This window comes from Mobula hypostoma, chromosome 12 (assembly GCF_963921235.1).
Source record: "Mobula hypostoma chromosome 12, sMobHyp1.1, whole genome shotgun sequence".
Taxonomy (NCBI): Eukaryota; Metazoa; Chordata; class Chondrichthyes; order Myliobatiformes; family Myliobatidae; genus Mobula; species Mobula hypostoma.
Window position 1 is genome coordinate 48,857,014 of NC_086108.1, and position 18,866 is coordinate 48,875,879.

Sequence of the window (18,866 nt, forward strand, 5' to 3'; positions counted from 1 at the left end):
TGAAAGAGAAGTGTTGGTCAGTGAGCCACTCAAAGAAGGAGTTAGTCTCTGTCAAGAATGGAATATTGAAGTTGAAAGACGTCAGAGACGAAAGAAACGAATGGCTGATGAGAACTCAAGACGCTGAGTTAAAAGCTAAGGAGGAAATGGAAAGAGTCATGAAGGGAGCACACAACTGTCTTCACAGAGAAATGGACAAAAGGTTCACTCGTTTGCACGACACTGAAGTTTGGTTTCCTTCCACAGTCGAGGGACTGTGTTACGGTGCTGACAGTAATGACCTAAAGAAGTGCAGAAATTTGGGCGAATTGTACAGTTCTGATGTTGATGGACAGCAGCTATATGAAGAAATTTTGGATTGCAGAATGTTGTTATCAAGGTGGGTCAACATGAAAATATCAAGACCTGAAGAGCTTCTTGAATTTATTGTTCAGTGTGAAGATGATTTCTTCCCCAATCTTCGCATTGCTATTCAGATAATGCTAACCGTCGCAGTTTCCATTGCCAGCTGTGAGAGATCATTCAGCAAGTTAAAACTAATACTTTCATATTTGAGAGCCTCCATGGGTCAAGGCAGACTCTGTGATCTTGCTCTGCTGAGTGTAGAAAGAGAAGAAACTGGAAAAAACTGACTTTGATCACATCATAGACCAATTTGCATCAGTGAAAGCAAGGAAGGTGCAGCTATAATTTTCATGTAGTGCCATAATTTGTTAATTAAAAGATTAACGAGCTTGTATTTTTGAGCTGATATTATGGTTAAAGTTATCTAGAAGATGGGTGTCGGATGCTTGGACAGGGGTGCAGTTTCAGTGCTTGCCATAGGCACTATTTTCCGTAGATACGCCCCTGAAATGGAAGCTCAAGGTCTGGTCGGTGAGCATTAATTATTTTCAGTCATATGTATATAAGACAGTTGGGAACTCTTCTCTGTCCCATCTGTTTCACCTCATCTCTGCAATGTGAAACTAATTTGTATTTGTTTTTTATTGTTTTCCCAATTCTAAAGGATGTACTTTAACCTGAAACTTTAACTCAGCTTCTTTTTCCACAGGTGCTGCCTGATCTGCTAATTATTTCAGCATTTTCTGCTTTATTTCCTGTATTAGCAGTTTCCCCCCCAATTTTCAGTCTATTCATAATCAATAATGCCTTGGGTTTCAGGATAACTTGTTCTTCTAAGGTGGTAATAGTGAACAGTTTTGTGCCTCGCATCTAAGAAAGGATATGCCAGAGGTTACAGGGATGGAAGTGTTAACATGAGCGTTTGACTTCTCTGGGCCTGTACTTGCTGGAGGTTAGAAGAATGAGGGTGGGGATGGGAGGAGGTGGATCTCATTGAAACCTCCCAAATATTTAATGGCCAAGGTGGAGTAGATTTGGAGAGGATGTTTCCAGCAGTGTGAGAATCTAGAGCTGGAGGGTATGGCCTCAGACTAGAAGGACATCCCTTAGAACAGAGATGAGCAGACATTTCTTGGGTGGTGAATCTGTGGAATTCATTGACGTATATGGCTGTGGAGGCCAAGTCATTGAGTGAAGAGTGTCAAAGGTTACAGGGAGACAGCAGAAAGATGGGGGTGCAAGGATAAATCAGCCATGGTCAATTGGCAGAACAGACTTAATTAACTCACACTACATAAAGTCTCAGCATTACAACTTCTGATGTTTGTATTCTAGTTCTGTGGAAATAAGTGCTAACATTACATTTGCCTTCCTTATTACTGGCCCAGCTTGCAAATTTCCCTTCAGGGAACCCTGCACTTCATTTAGAAAATCTATACCTTTATTCATAGTCATAAAGTGCAACAGCACATAATCAGGCCCTTTGGCCCATTTTGGCAGTGCCAAACTTATTCTGCCTAGTGCAATCAACCCACACCTGAACGCCAGCCCTCCATACCACACCTGTCCATGTACTTCACTAAACTTCTCAAAAGTTAAAATCGGATCCATCCATATCCACTCTGAGAAATAGAGTTCCCCTTGGGTTTTCCTTAAATATTTCTCCTTTCACCCTTAACCTGTGACCTCTAGTTCTTGTCTCAAGGTTTCAAAGGTACACTTAATGTTAGAAATGTATACAATTTACATCTTCAAATGCTTTTTCTTCATAACCATCCGTGAAAACAGGAGTGCCCCCAAAGAAGGAATCATAGGTAAATGTTAGAACCCCAAACTGCTTCCCAGCTCCCCCTCCCACCTGTAAGCAGCAGCAAAACAATGATCCTCCCCCCCAGCATTATTTAAAAAAAAAGCATTAGCACCCACCACCGAGCATTCAAGCATGCAGCAGAGATGCAGACATGCATTACCCCAAAGAGTACTTTTCATCCAGTATTCAGCATACCACAGGCTCTCCCTCCCTAATAAGGGAGAAAGAGGTGTCCCGTTTCACAGCGAGGGGGGAGACAGCAAACAACTCGCTGGTTTACGATGTTAAAAGTCCGTTGCGTTGCTTTTTCCGAGCTCTGTGCCCAAAGATCTCGGGTCTCTGGGCACACAGCCTTAGATCCTCTGTCTCCCACAACACATTGAACTCCAAAGGCAAGCTAATGTCTTTGGCTGCATCCTCGACATATCAAATAGCAGCTAGTCGTGACCTCATTTACCCTATCTTTACCCCTCCTACTTTTGTATACCTCTATCAAATCTCTCCTCATTCTCCACTTCTTTAGTGAATAAAATCCTAACCTATCCAACCTTTACTATCAGCTGGTCAATTAAAGCAGACTTAATATAAACCACCCTGAGCAAGTTGTAACTTGCAATTCATTACCCATTACAGATCTGTTTAAAATAATTTTTTGAAACTTTAACAATGTAATCAGGCACACTGATAATGTTTCAACGTTGCACAGTGCAGTTAACATTAAGGCATGGAATATAACATGTTCTTTGTGCCACCCAGTGAATATAGCCCAGAGGCTGGGTTGAATGTACTGGATGCTGGCCATCAGTATATTTTTTCAGTATTAACACCAAAACATTTAGCAACACTGAAGGCCTTTGTGCCATTAATGCCGATAAATCTCCTTATTGAAATAATTAACTGGTAAAGTCAGTACAGTTCTCTAAAAGGTTGTAATACCCGTTGGAACATAATTAAGCAATTATGACAATCTTGGTCGAAGTTTTTTTTAATCAGCACGTGAATAGCAGAAAATGAAAATCAGTATCTGCAGTTGCTGGAGATTCTAAGTAAAAACAGAAATGTTGTAACACTCAACAGGTCTGGTGGTATCTGTGGTCAGACTGTACAACCCTGATGCAAACTGGGAAAATGAAACCACAAAAAATGCTGGTGAACGCAGCAGGCCAGGCAGCATCTCTAGGAAGAGGTACAGTCAACGTTTCGGGCTGAGACCCTTCGTCAGGACTGGTCTAGGCCCGAAACGCCGACCGTACTTCTTCCTATAGATGCTGCCTGGCCTGCTGTGTTCACCAGCATTTTTTTTTGTGTGTGTTGCTTGAATTTCCAGAATTTGCAGATTTCCTTGTGTTTGTGTTTTTTTTAAAAAATGAAGACCAGTTAGTTTTGATTTGCACGTGGTGAGGGAGAGATGGGAATATTTTTGTTGGATGAGGGCAGCGTTGCTGAGGGCATTTCAATGTTTATGGAACTATTCAGTCAAAAGATTAGTGAGTGTGGGTGAAGAGAAAATAAAGGCATATAAAGCTTTGAAATAAAGTATCAACAAGGTAGCTTGATAAGCTGGAGTAATTTATAACAATACTGACCATATATAATGAGGAATTTTCCATTGTATATTCCTTCCCCAACCAAATTTTAACTTATTTACTCACTAGACTTCAGGCGAGGAGTCTTTACCCTGAAACTTGAATGCTGCTTTTTCTTCCCCCCCCCCCACCCCACAGATGTTCTCAGTGGTTCCAGTTTTTTGTTATTTCTGACAATTTAGTTTTAAATGGATCTTCAATTGAGTGATAATATCCATTTCCTAAAATCATAATTTTGTTGTGGCCTTCCTTTAGATTTCTTTTGAATATTTCAATTTCTTGATGTTTATCCTGCTGGTCAGGAAAGTTCTTTCTTTTTCAATCTTTTTATTAGTTTCATAATAATAAATATAGCATAGTATTGATACAAAGTTATTGGGAATACATCGTTGTAATTGACATAGTTAAATATAAGACCAGTTGACACTTAAATGTTAAAACTCCCAATCATACAGGATGCAGATGAACAATATAAAACAAAAAAAATCTTTTAAAAAATCATGAAAAAAATATAAAAATATAACGCCCTCCCCCCCCCAAAAAAACTAACCTAAACAGTGATAATCAACTAAACTGAAAAAAGACATGGGCTGTTATGTCACATCATTTAAAAAAAAAAGGAACCATTAGTGTCATGACTCCGTTCCTCTCAACAAATATTACAAAGAAATAGAATAAGTTTAGAAAAGGTCAAATTACATCATATGAAAATGTTGAATAAATGGCCTCCTAAGTCTTTTCAAATTTAATAGAGGGATTATAAAGAACACTTCTAATTTTTTTTCCAAATTTAAACACAGCATAATTTGTGAGAACCAATGAAATGTGGTAGGAGGTTTAATCTCTTTCCAATTCAGCAAAATGGATCTTCTAGCCATTAATGTCAGAAATGCAATCATCCGACGAACTGAAGAAGTTAAATGACTTGATTCTATCATTGGTAACCCAAAAATGGCAGTAATTGGCTGAGGTTGTAAATCAATATTCAAAACAGTTGAGATAATATCAAAAATATTTTTCCAATATTTTTTCAACAAAGAACATGACCAAAACGTATGGGTTAAAGAAGCTATCTCGGAGTGACATCTATCACATACAGCTTTCCCCCGCCATCCTAAGGTAGAGTGTTCCTATGAAACAGTTCATAAGCCGGAATGTCGTAAAGCGAAGAATTAATTACCATTTATTTATATGGGAAAAATTTGTGAGCGTTCGCAGACCCAAAAATAACCTACCAAATCATGCCAAATAACACATAAAACCTAAAATAACAGTAACATATATTAAAAGCAGGAATGATATGATAAATACACAGCCTACATAAAGTAGAAATACTTTTCCACAATCATTGCCAGACTGTTCTCCGTAGCGAAAATCTCACGCAAGTGTTCTCAGCAGAAACACGGCGCAAGCGCTCTCCAGTAACCTTTAAGCTATGAAGCTGCCAAACCATAGCAAATAACACATAAAAATACACAGCCTATATAAAGTATGTACAGTGTAGTATCACTTACAGGAATCTGGAAGACAGCACTGAGCACACTGATGATGTGTTAGGCTGAGTCGTCGAAGGTTGGGGTGGTGCAGTGGCCCCCACCCTCCGGGCAGCAAACTGATACCGATCTGCGAAGCATGCAGGGGTACAGCGGTGGCCGGGACGCACCCGGCACATCTTTAAGAAACAAGCTGAAACAAACAAGCTAATTAATTAGGTGCCGCCTGGCACATAAATGTCGCAATCGGCAATTGCCTCTGATCTGAGCCGACATTTACGTGCCGAGTGGCACCTAATTAATTAGCTTGTTTGTTTCGGCGTGTTTCTTAAAGATGTGCCGGGTGCGTCCCGGCCACCGCTGTACCCCTGCATGCTTCGCAGATCGGTATCAGTTTGCTGCCCGGAGGGTGGGGGCCACTGAGGTGTCATCTTGTCACCTGTTTCCATCAGGGCAGGCAGGTCATCTTCTATGTCTGCCTGCCTCGATGTCGAAGGTCGAGGTTCATCGTCTGCTGTGGCTGATGTGGAAGGCTTGCTTGACTGCTGAACCTTGAGCATTTTTCTATCATACAGTTCTTTGTAAGCACTCAAACCATCTTGCAAATTTGCCCTAAACCGATGTACCCTTTCAAAATTAAAGTGGTACTTTATCACTGCAGCGAAAATCTCACGCTGTTGCCTCATGTTCAGTTCCTGGACGACTTCACTTTTGGTCCGTTCGCTACTGCATTGGGTTTTGATTGTTATCCTTTCCTCTTCCAATTGCATCAGCTCTTCATCTATCAGTTCTTGGTCATGAGATGCCAAAACCTCTTCAACATCATCTTCGTCAGCTTCCACAAGCCAAACTCACTTTGTCCTTACTTCATTCACCACGATCGAAACGTTGAATTATGTCTAGTTTTACGCTAAGTGTAACACCCTTACGAGCTCTTTCAGGCTTTTCTGATACCTTAGAACTCATCTTGCTAACGGCTGCTCACAGGCACGTGTTTAAGCAATGCCAGCGAGAATGCAGTTCCGAATCCGGGGGAGAGCGGCTGCTCGCGGCGCACGCTGCTTTTCCCCGCGCGCTGCCTTTTTTTCGTATTAGTGAAAACACCTTCTGTTAACGAAAACAGGTAACTAATATAGGTCTTTCGTAACAGTGAGGTTTCGTAAAGCGAACGTCCGAAAAGCAGGGGACACCTGTATAGGATTTATATAAGAATAATAACGAGATAATTTGTCTTTAGACATATGAGTCCCATGCACTACTTTAAACTGTATCAACACATGTTTAGCACATACAGAGGATTAATTAACTAATTGAAGAATTTTTTCCCATTTTTCAGTCGGTACAATAATCTTAAGTTCTCTTTCCCAATCAGTCTTAATTTTATTAGATACATCAGGACATAATTTCATAATTGTATTATAAATAATTGCTATAACATGTTTCTGAAAAAGATTTAAATCTAAACTTTTTTCCAAAATATCCATTGAATATCAATTCGGAAAGTTAGGAGAAACAGTATTTTAAAAATTTCTAACCTGTAAATATCTAAAAAAAAAAGTGAGATCTAGGCAGATTATATTTATTAGTTAATTGTTCAAAGGACATAAAACAATTATCCAAAAATAAATCACTAAATTGAACTATGCCTTTAATTTTCCAATCCAGATATGCTTGATCCATAATAGAGGGTTGAAAAAAGAAATTAGATGTAATAGGACTTGCTAAAATAAATTGATTCAACTCAAAAAAAATTTTGAAATTGAAACCATATACGTAAAGTATGTTTAACTATTGGGTTATCCATTTGTTTATACAATTTAGAAAGAGTAAAGGGAAGCAAAGTCCCTAAAATAGAACCCAACGAAAACCCTTGTAAAGAATTACATTCAAGATTTACCCAATGTGGACTTGAAATTACATCCAAGTCCCATAACCAAAATTTTAAATATCAAAAGTTAATTGCCCAATAGTAAAATCTAAAATTTGGCAGAGCTAAACCCCCCTCCTTTTTAGATTTCTGTAAATGTCTTTTACCTAACCTAGGATTTTTATTCTGCCATATATATGAGGAAATTTTGGAATCAACATTATCAAAAAAGGATTTTGGAATAAAAATTGGCACCTTTTAAAATGCATATTAAAAAAAATTTAGGCAAAATAATAATCTTGATAGCATTGTTCCTACCGATCAATGACAGAGACATTGGTGACCACTTAGTAAACAAAAGTTTAATCTGATCAATTAAAGATAAAAAAAATTAGCTTTGAATAAATCTTTATGCTTTTTTGTGATTTTTTTTTAAACTCCTAAATACGTAAAAGAATCAGTAACCAATTTGAATGGTGAACATCCATAAATAGGAACCTGCAAATTTAGGGGAAATAGTTCACTCTTTTTAAGGTTCAATTTATAACCAGAAAAGTTACTAAATTGAGCCAGCAAAGATAAAATAACGGGAATCGATTTCCCAGGATTAGAGCTATATAATAACAAATCATCTGCATATAATGATAATTTATGTATTTCATTTCCACGGGTAATACCAAAGATGTTAGGTGAGTCTCGTATGTTAATTGCTAAAGGTTCAAGGACGATATCAAATAATAATGGACTAAGAGGGCATCCCTGCCTAGTACTCTGAGATAAACGAAAAAGGGAGATCTTTGATTATTAGTACCAACCGAAGCTACAGGGGTATGATATATTAATTTAATCCAAGATATAAATATCGGACTAAAATTAACTTTCTCAAACACACTAAATAAATATGGCCATTCAACTCTGTGGAAAGCTTTCTCAGCATCTAATGAAATAATACATTCCGGAGTGCTAAGTGAAGGAGTATAAACAATATTCATTAACCTCCTGATATTAAAAGATGAATAATGGTTTTTAATACATCCTGTTTGGTCCACAGAGATAATTTGAGGTAGTACCTTTTCTAACCTAGTTGCTAATATTTTAGAAAAAATTTTTGAATCTACATTCAAAATAGATATCGGTCTGTATGATGCACAATCAGTAGGATCTTTATTTTTAAGAATTAAAGAAATAGAAGCTCCATAAAATGATTGTGGTAATTTACCTAATCTGATTGCTTCTTTAAATATTCTAGACAACCAAGGAGGGGAATGGGGGAAAAAGGCTTTAAAAATTCCACTGTAAAACCATCAGGACCAGGTGCTTTGCCAGAATTCATTGAAGAAATAACAGCTGTTATTTTTTCATCTGTAATAAGAGTTTCTAATGTTAAACATTCTTTGGGTGATAATTTCAGAAAGTTCAATTTCCTTAAAAAGTCATGCATGATGTTAGAATCATGAGGAAAATCAGAATGGTATAAAGAGGTATAAAAACCTTGAAAAGTTTTGTTTATCTCATCATGATCAACTGTCAAAGTATCATCATGTGTACGGATCTTGATAATTTGATGCTTAATTAGTAATTTTCAATTGGTTAGCTAATAATTTACCCGATTTATCACTATGAATGTAAAATTCACTTCTACTTTTCATTAATTAATTTTCAATCGAGGATGTTAATAATAAACTGTGTTTCATTTGAAGTTCGACTCTCTGTTTATAAAGCTCCTTACGAGGAGCAATAGAATATTTCTTATCAATTTCTTTAATTTTGTCAACCAACAGAAGTATTTCATTCTCAATATTTTTTTTCAAACCAACGGAATAAGAAATAATCTGTCCACAGATATAAGCTGTAAAAGCATCCCATGCTGTCCTGTTGGAAATTTCTTCCGTAATACTAGTTGGGGGGAAAAAAGAGATCAATCTGTTCTTTCATAAATTTAACAAAATCTGGGTCTTGAAGCAAATTAGAATTAAATTGCCATTGTCTAATAGTAGAAGAAGTATCCATTAACTTGATAGAAAGTTTCATTGGAGCATGACCCAGCGCACTGGGTCCAATGTTGTTTGTAATATATATTAATGATCTGGGTGATGGGGTGGTAAATTGGATTAGTAAGTATGCAGATGGTACTAAGATAGCTGGTGTTGTGGATGATAAGGTAGGTTTTCAAAACTTGCAGACAGATTTAGGACAGTTAGAAGAGTGGGCTGAAAGATGGCAGATGGAGTTTAATGCAGAAAAACGTGAGATGCTACATTTTGGTAGAACTAATCAAAATAGGACATACATGGTAAATGGTAGGGCATTAAAGAATGCTGTATAACAGAGTGATCTAGGAATAATGGTGCATAGTTCCCTGAAGATGGAATCTCATGTGAATAGGGTAGTGAGGAATGCTTTTGGTTTGCTGGCCTTTATTAATCAGAGCATTGAGTATAGGAGATGGAATGTAATGTTGAATTTGTATAAGGCATTGGTAAGGCCAAATCTGGAGTATTGTGTACAGTTCTGGTCACGGAATTATAGGAAAGATGTCAATAAAATTGAAAGAGTACAGAGGAGGTTTACTAAAATGTTGCCTGAGTTTCACCTCCTAAGTTACAGAGAAATGTTGAACAAGTTAGGTCTTTATTCTTTGGAGCGTAGAAGGTTGAGGGGGGACTTGATAGAGGTGTTTAAAATTATGAGGGGGATTGATAGAGTTGACGTGGTTAGACTTTTCCCATTGAGAGTGGGTAAGATTCAAACAAGAGGACATGGGTTGAGAGTTAGAGGACAAAAGTTTAGGGGTAACATGAGGGGGAACATCTTTACTCAGAGAGTGGTAGCTGTGTGGAATGTGCTTCCAGCAGAAGTGGATGAGGCAGGTTTGATGTTGTCGTTTAAAGTTAAATTGGATAGATATATGGACAGGAAAGGAATGGAGGGTTATGGGCTGAGTGCAGGTCGGTGAGACTAGGATAGGGTAAGAGTTCGGCACGGACTAGAAGGGCGGAGATGGCCTGTTTCTGTGCTGCAATTGTTATATGGTTATATGATCTGAAATGGCAATAATGTCATAATTGCAATCAATTACAGATGAAATTAAATGAGAGTCAATAAAAAAGTAGTCAATTCAAGAATAAGAATGATAAACATGTGAGAAGAATGAAAACTCTTTATCCTTAAGGTGTCGAAATCTCCAAATTTCTGAAATTCCAGAGTCAATCATAAAAGAGTTAATAAGAGTAGCCACCTTATTTGGTAAAGCCGGACTAGATATGGATCTATCCATCATGGGATTTAAACAGCAATTAAAATCACCCTCCATTATCAACATATCTTCGTTTAAGTTAGGGAAGGAAGTGAATAAGTGCTTAAAAAATTCAGGATAATTCACATTTGGAGCATAAACGTTAACCATAGCAACTTTTTTAAATTAAAAAGTAACCCAGTAATTAACAAAAATCTACCACTATGATCTGAAATCATACCTTGATGAGTAAATGTTATTGAGGGATCTATAAAAATTGAAACTCTTTTCACTTTACCTTGGGAGTTCGAGTGGTACTGTTGTTCTTTCCAAAACCTAAAGAATCTTTGATTATCCTCTTTCCTCACATGAGTTTCTTGTGCAAAAATAACGTGAGCATTTAGTCTTTGGAATACTTTAAAAATCTGTTTTTGTTTTATTGGATGGTTTAAACCATTTGTATTCCAAGAGATAAAATTAACAATGTGAGCCATAACTTAATGTTAACCCTTTGGTATATAAAGAGTTAACCATAATGTAAACTCATGAGATCGGAAGAGGAATAAATATTAAGAGCGGGAGCGGAACCGGAAATCACGACACTGCAGACATCTTTGTGGTACTAAATCAGCCCAGTAGAAAAAATTAATAAGAAAGAAAAAAAGAACCCCCCCACCCTCCACCCCTGAAATCCCCAAGCTAAGCCAGAGAAGGCTAGAGTAAGAACTAATACTAAATCTAACCCCATTTCTCCAGAAGGTAACTCCAAAAATATATGTTAAAAAGAACCCCCCTGAAATCCAATAAAAAAAATTAAACTGTACTATAATAATCTACATATTATGATTTCTAAAATGAACGAGAAAAAAAAATAAGTGCCGATACATATGATTAATCGATTAGAAACATAAATAATTGGAAATGGCACTTCAAAAAAGAGGAATTATGGGAAGAAGAAACTTAAGAAAATGGCGTAGACAGAAAGAACAAAGGAACTTATGAGAAAAGGGAAACAGACCGCCATTTTAATTATACAAAGCTAAAAATAAAGAAAATGTTCCTCCATACAGTCAAAATTTACCATCAAGTCATTGATGACAATGTCTGAAATCAAATAATTAAAAAATAATGAATTAAAGAAAAGTAAAATCATCTGCGGGGAAAATAAACTTTAATTGAGTTATGAAAAGTACCTACACTACTAACCAAAGACGAAAATCTTGAACTTATAAAAGACTTTCTTCATACAATAATCGAAGGCTTTTTAAAAAAAAAAGCACCTGAAAAACAGAGCCGATGCTGAGAGCGCAAAACATTAATTAAAGCATGGTATCCGTAGCAGATGAGTAGTGCTCATCCAAAAAACTTCGAGCCACACTTGTGGAATGGAAGACACGATGAGATCAGTCCGAAAGAGAAATTCTTAAACATGCAGAACACAATTAAGCCGGTCTGAGATTTTTTTGGTAGCATTCCGACGTCAAAGGTTTAAAAGCCAGCCGTGCCTTTGTTTCTTCGGGACTGTAGTCCTCGACCAAACGGAATTGATGTTGTCAATATTTAATCATGCCTTGCTGGCGGGCAATACGGATAAGATGTTCTTTAACGCTAACGTAATGGAACCGGAGAATAACTGGCCTCGGTCTAGATTCAGAGGATACCGGTTTTGGATGCAATGTGCGGTGGGCGCGGTCGAGCAATGGAGGATTATTGGGGAATACAGAACTAAACACATCCTTTAAAAATTGAGAAAAGAATATTGAAGGGTCTCCTTCCTTGACATCCTCAGGGAGACCAATTATACGTAAGTTCTGTCTTCTAGATCAGTTTTCAAGATCAATAATCTTGGATTTAAAATGTTCCAGTTGTTTAGTGGTCAAAGATAAATTCTGCTCCAATTTCTCGATTTTTAAATCTCTCTTCTGAGATTCAGCATCTAATTCAATAATTTTACTTCGATGTTGTTTAACTTCACAATCAAGCGATTTCAGAGAGTCCGTGATTGACTTTTTCTTTAAAACTTTTATGATGTTGTTCAAATTTCTCAGTTAAACTTTGATGTTGTTCTTCAAATTTTTCATCTAAAAGCTTCTTCATAATCTCATAAGATAGCTCCGTTTGCTTAGGATCACCTTTTTCCTCCGTTCCCGTCGGAATCCTTCCCATCTTTTGTTTCACGCACTTTGGATCTTGTACTTATTTTTTTGCTCATTTCTTCAGATTTCACAGTTACAGTTCAAGGAAAGATCAGTAGTATAGAATAAATCGTCTAGGCAAAAATTAGTTAAGTAAGGGAGATCATAAGTTGAAAGAAAAAGTAACAGGATTGGAGCGAAGCCAAAGACAACTTCACTCCATGAGCGCTCCCTGGAGAATCCTCTGGTCAGGAAAGTTGACAGTGAAAATGCAGTAAGATGTGGTTCCAATAGTTTATATTTTATTGAAGTTGCAGCACCTTTTCACTATTGGGCATTGTAATGTCTTTGGTAATCTTGCGCATTATTAAAGCATCATAGTTTTTAGTGATGGCAACAGAAACAGCAGAGTTGTCACAGTGAAAACAGGTGTTTATTTTGGCTTCATTAGATGAATGATGATCATGTTATCATAACTTCAAGATTCTGAAAGTATTGAACTTTGATATCTTTATCTGCAGCTATATAGTCATACACAGTAATGTACTAGAAAGGGCATTGTACCAAATTGAACTTTAGAAGCATTATGACTGTTTTCCTCAAACAGATGCTGGAAATCTTGAGCAACACACGAAATGCTGGATGACCTGAGCGAGTCGAGCAGCATCTGTGGAATAAGCAGGCGATGTTTCAGGCTGAGACACTTCATCAGGACTGACAGTCTGAAACATTGCCCGTTTATTCTCCTCTATGGATGTTGCCTGACTTGCTAAGTTCCTTAAACATTTTGTGTGTCACTGCTTGTCTATTCACTTCCTGCGACCATAATGTCCATGTAGAAGCTCCCAAAAGTCATGTTACGAACAATCAGGTCAGCTGCTTTATATTTTTAGTCAGAGTCCAATGTTTTAAAAAAAAAATTGAAAATCTCATGCATGTTCACTTAACTTTCGGATAAGGCTTTGTGCAAAGGAGAACGCCTAATAACTTGGTCATCTGAATACCACACAAACAGCTCAGAGTCAACACTTTCATTTTGTGTTGAAATGGGAGCAACAAACAATCTGGAGCAACTCAGTGGATCAGGCAGTACCGATGGTGGGTGGGGATGATAGGTGGCAAGGAATTGTCAGTGTTTTGGGTCGAGAGCCTGCATCAGGACTGGGAGTGAGAAGGAAGATGGTCAGTATAAAGAAAAAGAATGGTGAGACAGGATACCAAGGTGATTGGTGTTCTGAGGAGAAGTGACAGATGATGGATAGGATGTGTCATGGTGGGGGGTTAGGAGTGTGGAGTTGGGAGACAGTTGTAGGTGGGGGTAGACAGAGATGAAAGCAAAAGGGGTAGATGGAGGAAATTGGGTGGGGGAGAGGAGGGTGAAGGTTGGAGAGAAGGTGATTGGAATACAAAGGAGGTATGCAGGTTAAGCAGGTTATAACGTGAACTATAGGTGGATGGCTAAAAGGTGGTGAGGGGGCCTGTTAAGAGAGGGAGGAGGATGTGAACAGGAGAAGCTGGTGTGGAAACCGTATGGGTTGTGGGTGACTAGAACCGAGAGGTGGACTGGTTTTGGGAGAACTGGAGGTGGGTGGGTAATGGGAGGACTGGAGGGTCAGGAAAGTTGCCTAAATTAGAAAACATTCATGCCATTAGGATACAGACCAGCTTCAATTCATTATCTTTTGAGTGACTATGTGACAACCTGATAGGGCAACACTTCCCTTTTGCATTATGTAGAAACCTCCCTATTACAGGTGTCCCCCACTTTTCGAACGTTCGCTTTACGAAACCTCACTGTTACAAAAGACCTACATTAGTACAAGCAACACACATCAAAGTTGCTGGTGAACGCAGCGGACCAGGCAGCATCTCTAGGAAGAGGTACAGTCGACGTTTCGGGCCAAGACCCTTCGTCAGGACTAACTGAAGGAAGAGCTAGTAAGAGATTTGAAAGTGGGAGGGGGAGATCCAAAATGATAGGCGAAGACGAGAGGGGGAGGGATGGAGCCAAGAGCTGGACAGGTGATTAGCAAAAGGGATATGAGAGGATCATGGGACAGGAGGCCTAAGGAGAAGGAAAAGGGGTGGGGGGGAAAACCCAGAGGATGAGCAAGGGGTATAGTCAGAGGGACAGAGGGAGAAAAAGGATTCTGATATGCCTATCCACAACCCCATTCTGATATGTCTATCCACGGCCTCCTCTACTGTAACTATGAAGCCACACTCAGGTGGGAGGAACAACACCTTATATTCCGTCTGGGTAGCCTCCAACCTGATGGCATGAACATTGACTTCTGTAAATTCTGCTAATGCCCCACCTCCCCCTCATACCCCATCCGTTATTTATTTATATACACACATTCCTTCTCTCTCTCTCCTTTTTCTCCCTCTGTGCCTCTGACTATACCCCTTGCCCATCCTCTGGGTTTCCCCTCCCTCCCCCTTTTCCTTCTCCCTGGGCCTCCTGTCCCATCAGCCCGAAAAGTCGACTGTACGTCTTCCTAGAGATGCTGCCTGGCCTGCTGCGTTCACCAGAAACTTTGATATGTGTTGCTTGAATTTCCAGTATCTGCAGAATTCCACGTGCCTACATTAGTACCCTGTTTTCGCTAACAGAAGGTGTTTTCACTGTTACGAAAAAAATCAGCACGTGATAAAAGGCAGTGTGCGCCCCGAGCAGCCGCTCTCCCCCGGATTCGGAACGGCATTGCTTTAACACATGCCTGTGAACAGCCGTTTGCAAGATGAGTTCTGAGGTATTGGAAAAGCCTGAAAGAGCTTGTAAGGGTGTTATACTTAGCATAAAACTAGACATAATCAAGCGTTTTGATCGTGGTGAACGAAGTAAGGACTAAGTGAGTTTGGCTTGTGGAAGCTGATGAAGATGATGTTGAAGAGGTTTTGGCATCCCATGACCAAGAACTGATAGATGAAGAGCTGATGCAATTGGAAGAGGAAAGGATAACATTCAAAACCGAATGCAGTAGCGAAATGAACGTAAAGCAACTGCGTGAGATTTTCGCTGCAATGATAAAGTACGACTTTAATTTTGAAAGCATACGTAGGTTTAGGGGATATTTGCAGGATGGTTTGAGTGCTTACAAAGAGCTGTATGATAGAAAAATGTGCGAGGCTCAGCAGTCAACCAAGCCTTCCACATCAGCCACAGCAGACGACGAACCTCGACCTTCGACATTGAGGTGGGCAGTCATAGGAGAAGATGAGCCGCCTGCTCTAATGGAAACAGATGACGATGAGATGACACCCCAGTGTCCCACCACCCCAACCCCCGGGCCACGGAGACATACCAATACGCGGAGAATGCAGCGGTAGCCGGGAGGCACACAGCACATCTTTAAGAAAAAAGCTGAAATAAACAAGCTAATTAATTATGTGTCGGGCGGCACCTAATTAATTAGCTTGTTTATTTCGGCTTTTTTCTTAAAGATGTGCTGTGTACCTTCCGGCTACCGCTGGACCCCTGCGTGCTTCGCGGCAATGTATCGGTCGGCAGCCTGGAGGGTGGGGGCCACTGCACCACCCAACCTGTGACGACTCAGTCTAACACACCATCATCAGTGTGCTCTGCGCTGTCTTCCCAATTCAGGTTAGTGATACTACACTGTACATACATTATTTCTACTTTATATAGGCTGTGTATTTTTACGTGTTATTTGGTATGATTTGGCAGCTCCATAGTTTAAAGCTTACCGGACAGCGCTTGCACCATGTTTTTGCCAACAGTGCTTGCGTGAGATTTTCAGCCGACGGCGCTTGCGTGAGATTTTTGCTACGGAGAACAGTGCCGGCAATGATTGTGGAAAAGTATTTCTACTTTATATAGGCTGTGTACTTATCACATTCCTGCTTTTACTTTGTTACTGTTATTTTAGGTTTTATGTGTTATTTGGCATGATTTGGTAGGTTATTTTTGGGTCTGCGAACGCTCACAAAATTTTCCCATATAAATAAATGATAATTGCTACTTTGCTTTACAACATTTCAGCTTACGAACTGTTTCATAGGAACGCTCTACCTGCGGGTGGCAGGGGAACCTCTACTGAGTAGAATTATTGACATGGTTTTTAAAAAAAAATCAACAACTGTTTATCTTTATTCATGTAGTAGACTCGAGCAAGTGAAGTGATTCTTTCCAGTTTGTGCAATAACTGCTCAAGATTTGATAAACTGCATAAGTGAATTGTTAATAATAAACTATAATTGTTACACTTTGAAACTTTAAGCAGATTTGGCCTTAAGAAAATGAGGTTCTATTCTGGGGAAAATGTCTTCTATCTAACCATGTTTTGTTATTATGGATCTGTGTACTCAAAAAAAGTATCATTTTTAATCTTAAAAATGTATAATTTTGTGGTTGAAGTTCATACACACAAGGGTTGAAATGAAGTAACTCAGTTTGTTTTGTTCTTGTTGTTTCAGGCAGAACATGCTGCCAAGTGCAGAGCTTCTGGGATAGCCGTCATCTCGCCGTTCTTTTTCAAGCCTCAAAGTGCAGGTTGTTTATTTGTTATTATTCCACACAATTGCAATATTAAATGTAGCTACCTTGTGCAGCTTGTACAATATAAAGTAGATCCATGTAAAATTAGTTTCTTTGCACAATGGACCCACAATGATATAATTGAAATAGCACTTTATAAATATTTTATTTGTAAAAATCTAATTGAATCATATAATTTGAATGCATCCACATTATTTTTGGAGTGAGGGAAAAACTGTAAAGAATATGAATCTGGTTTTGTAATTAAATGAGCCTCTTCATTTCTTTCCACCTCCTACTTGTCTAAAGGGAAAATTTTCCTGCTGCACATACCTGAACTCAATGAATTCCCCAACATTTCACCTCGGTGCTCTTGAGAATCAAGGCTTTTGAGTATCACGGCCAGCAGCCGACCCTTTTTGGTGTCATGTGATTGCGTGTTTATTCTTCTCATGGGACATGGAAATTGCTGATGAGGTAGCATTTAACTTTTCTCCTGATAATACTTGAGGGATGTGATGAACCATTGCAAACTTAATGAAGTTTGAATATATATATATTGAAGAATGAATATATATTGTCCCAGAATTTTTACTCCGTTATGTTGAAAAATACTTAATTGTCTTAAAATTAGGATTTTCCTGTTGGGGGGAGGAGTCATCTTCATCCATATTGTGGCATCCAGCTGTGGTAATCGATTTGGTGAGAAGTTTGCAGTTTCTGCTTTTCCTGTACACTTGTCACCATGGCTGTTTTGGTATTGGAGTTTGCAATTCTTGGAGTTCTGCTGGCAAATTTTGAGTTCATTTGGTTGGCTACTGGACATCTTCAGTGCTACTGGGAGGAGACAGGTGGATCAACTCTTGACATTTCTGGTTCAAGGTGATTGCAGATGGTTCAGCTGTGTTTATTGTATTTGGTTACTGGTCTTGCTATCATTGAGCACAAGGGCTGTTCTTCCGTGTTTGTCCACCATCACTCAGTTGTATGTTGGGCTACAACGGCTGTTAATTTTGAGATTAAGAAGTTCTATTAGTGGTCGGTTTCCTGTGCTGCTTACTTTGCATTTTCTGCATATCAGTTTGGTAAAAACAATATCACAGTTCTGTATATACCTGGTGCTACTCTTGGCACTGATTATGCTTGTGAAACTGGGTAAATCTCTTGGCTTGATGGCAATGATACAGTGAGATAAGGTTGAGAAATTATTTCTGCAGCACACAAAATGCTAGAAGTCAGGCAGTATCTGTGGGAAAGAATAAATGGTCATGGTTTCAGGCTGAGATCCTTAATTGGGACTGGAAAGGAAGGGGGAACATTCCAGAATAAAAAGGGAGAGGAGAAGGTGTGCAAGATGGGTGACAGGTGAAGTCATGTGGTTGGGGGTGGGGGGGATGAAGTAAGAAACTGGGAGGTGATGGGTGTAAAAGGCTGGTGAAAGAATCTGGTGGGAGAGGAAAGTGGACTATGGGAGAAAGAGCAGGAAGAGCACTGGGGAAGGTGATTGGCAGGTGAAGAGATAACAGGAGAGCCTGAGTGGAAATGGAAGATGGGGGAGAGGTGATCTTACTGGAAGTAGTAGAAATTGATGTTCATACCATCAGGTTGGGGGTGACCCAGACAGAAAAGTGTTGCTTCTCCAACCTGAGAGTGGCATTATCGTGGCAGAAGAGGCCATGAATCAATATGTGAGAATGGGCTGGATTTGAAATGGTTAACCAGCGGGAAATAGCCACCAGATATCTGATGCTCCCGATGCGGCCTCTTCATTGGTGTATCCAGTGCTCCCGAGGCAGCCTAAGAGGAGGTGGTTTGCTGTTCTTTGACCCACAACCATCAACTGGTTGATCTCCGGCACTTCATTAGAATGAAAAGTCACTGCAGTCCCAATTGG

General features: G+C 39.1%; 1 protein-coding gene across 4 annotated transcripts in view; it reads left to right on the forward strand.

Moving 5' to 3' along the window:
• The window catches only part of npl (N-acetylneuraminate pyruvate lyase (dihydrodipicolinate synthase)), a 59,720-nt gene that overhangs the window by 13,812 nt on the left and 27,042 nt on the right, over window positions 1–18,866 (forward strand). For all 4 annotated transcript variants that reach the window (XM_063064036.1, XM_063064038.1, XM_063064039.1 and 1 more), the window contains exon 6: window positions 16,912–16,987. In XM_063064036.1, the coding sequence (XP_062920106.1) occupies window positions 16,912–16,987 (76 nt within the window). The remainder of the gene's footprint in view (window positions 1–16,911; window positions 16,988–18,866) is intronic.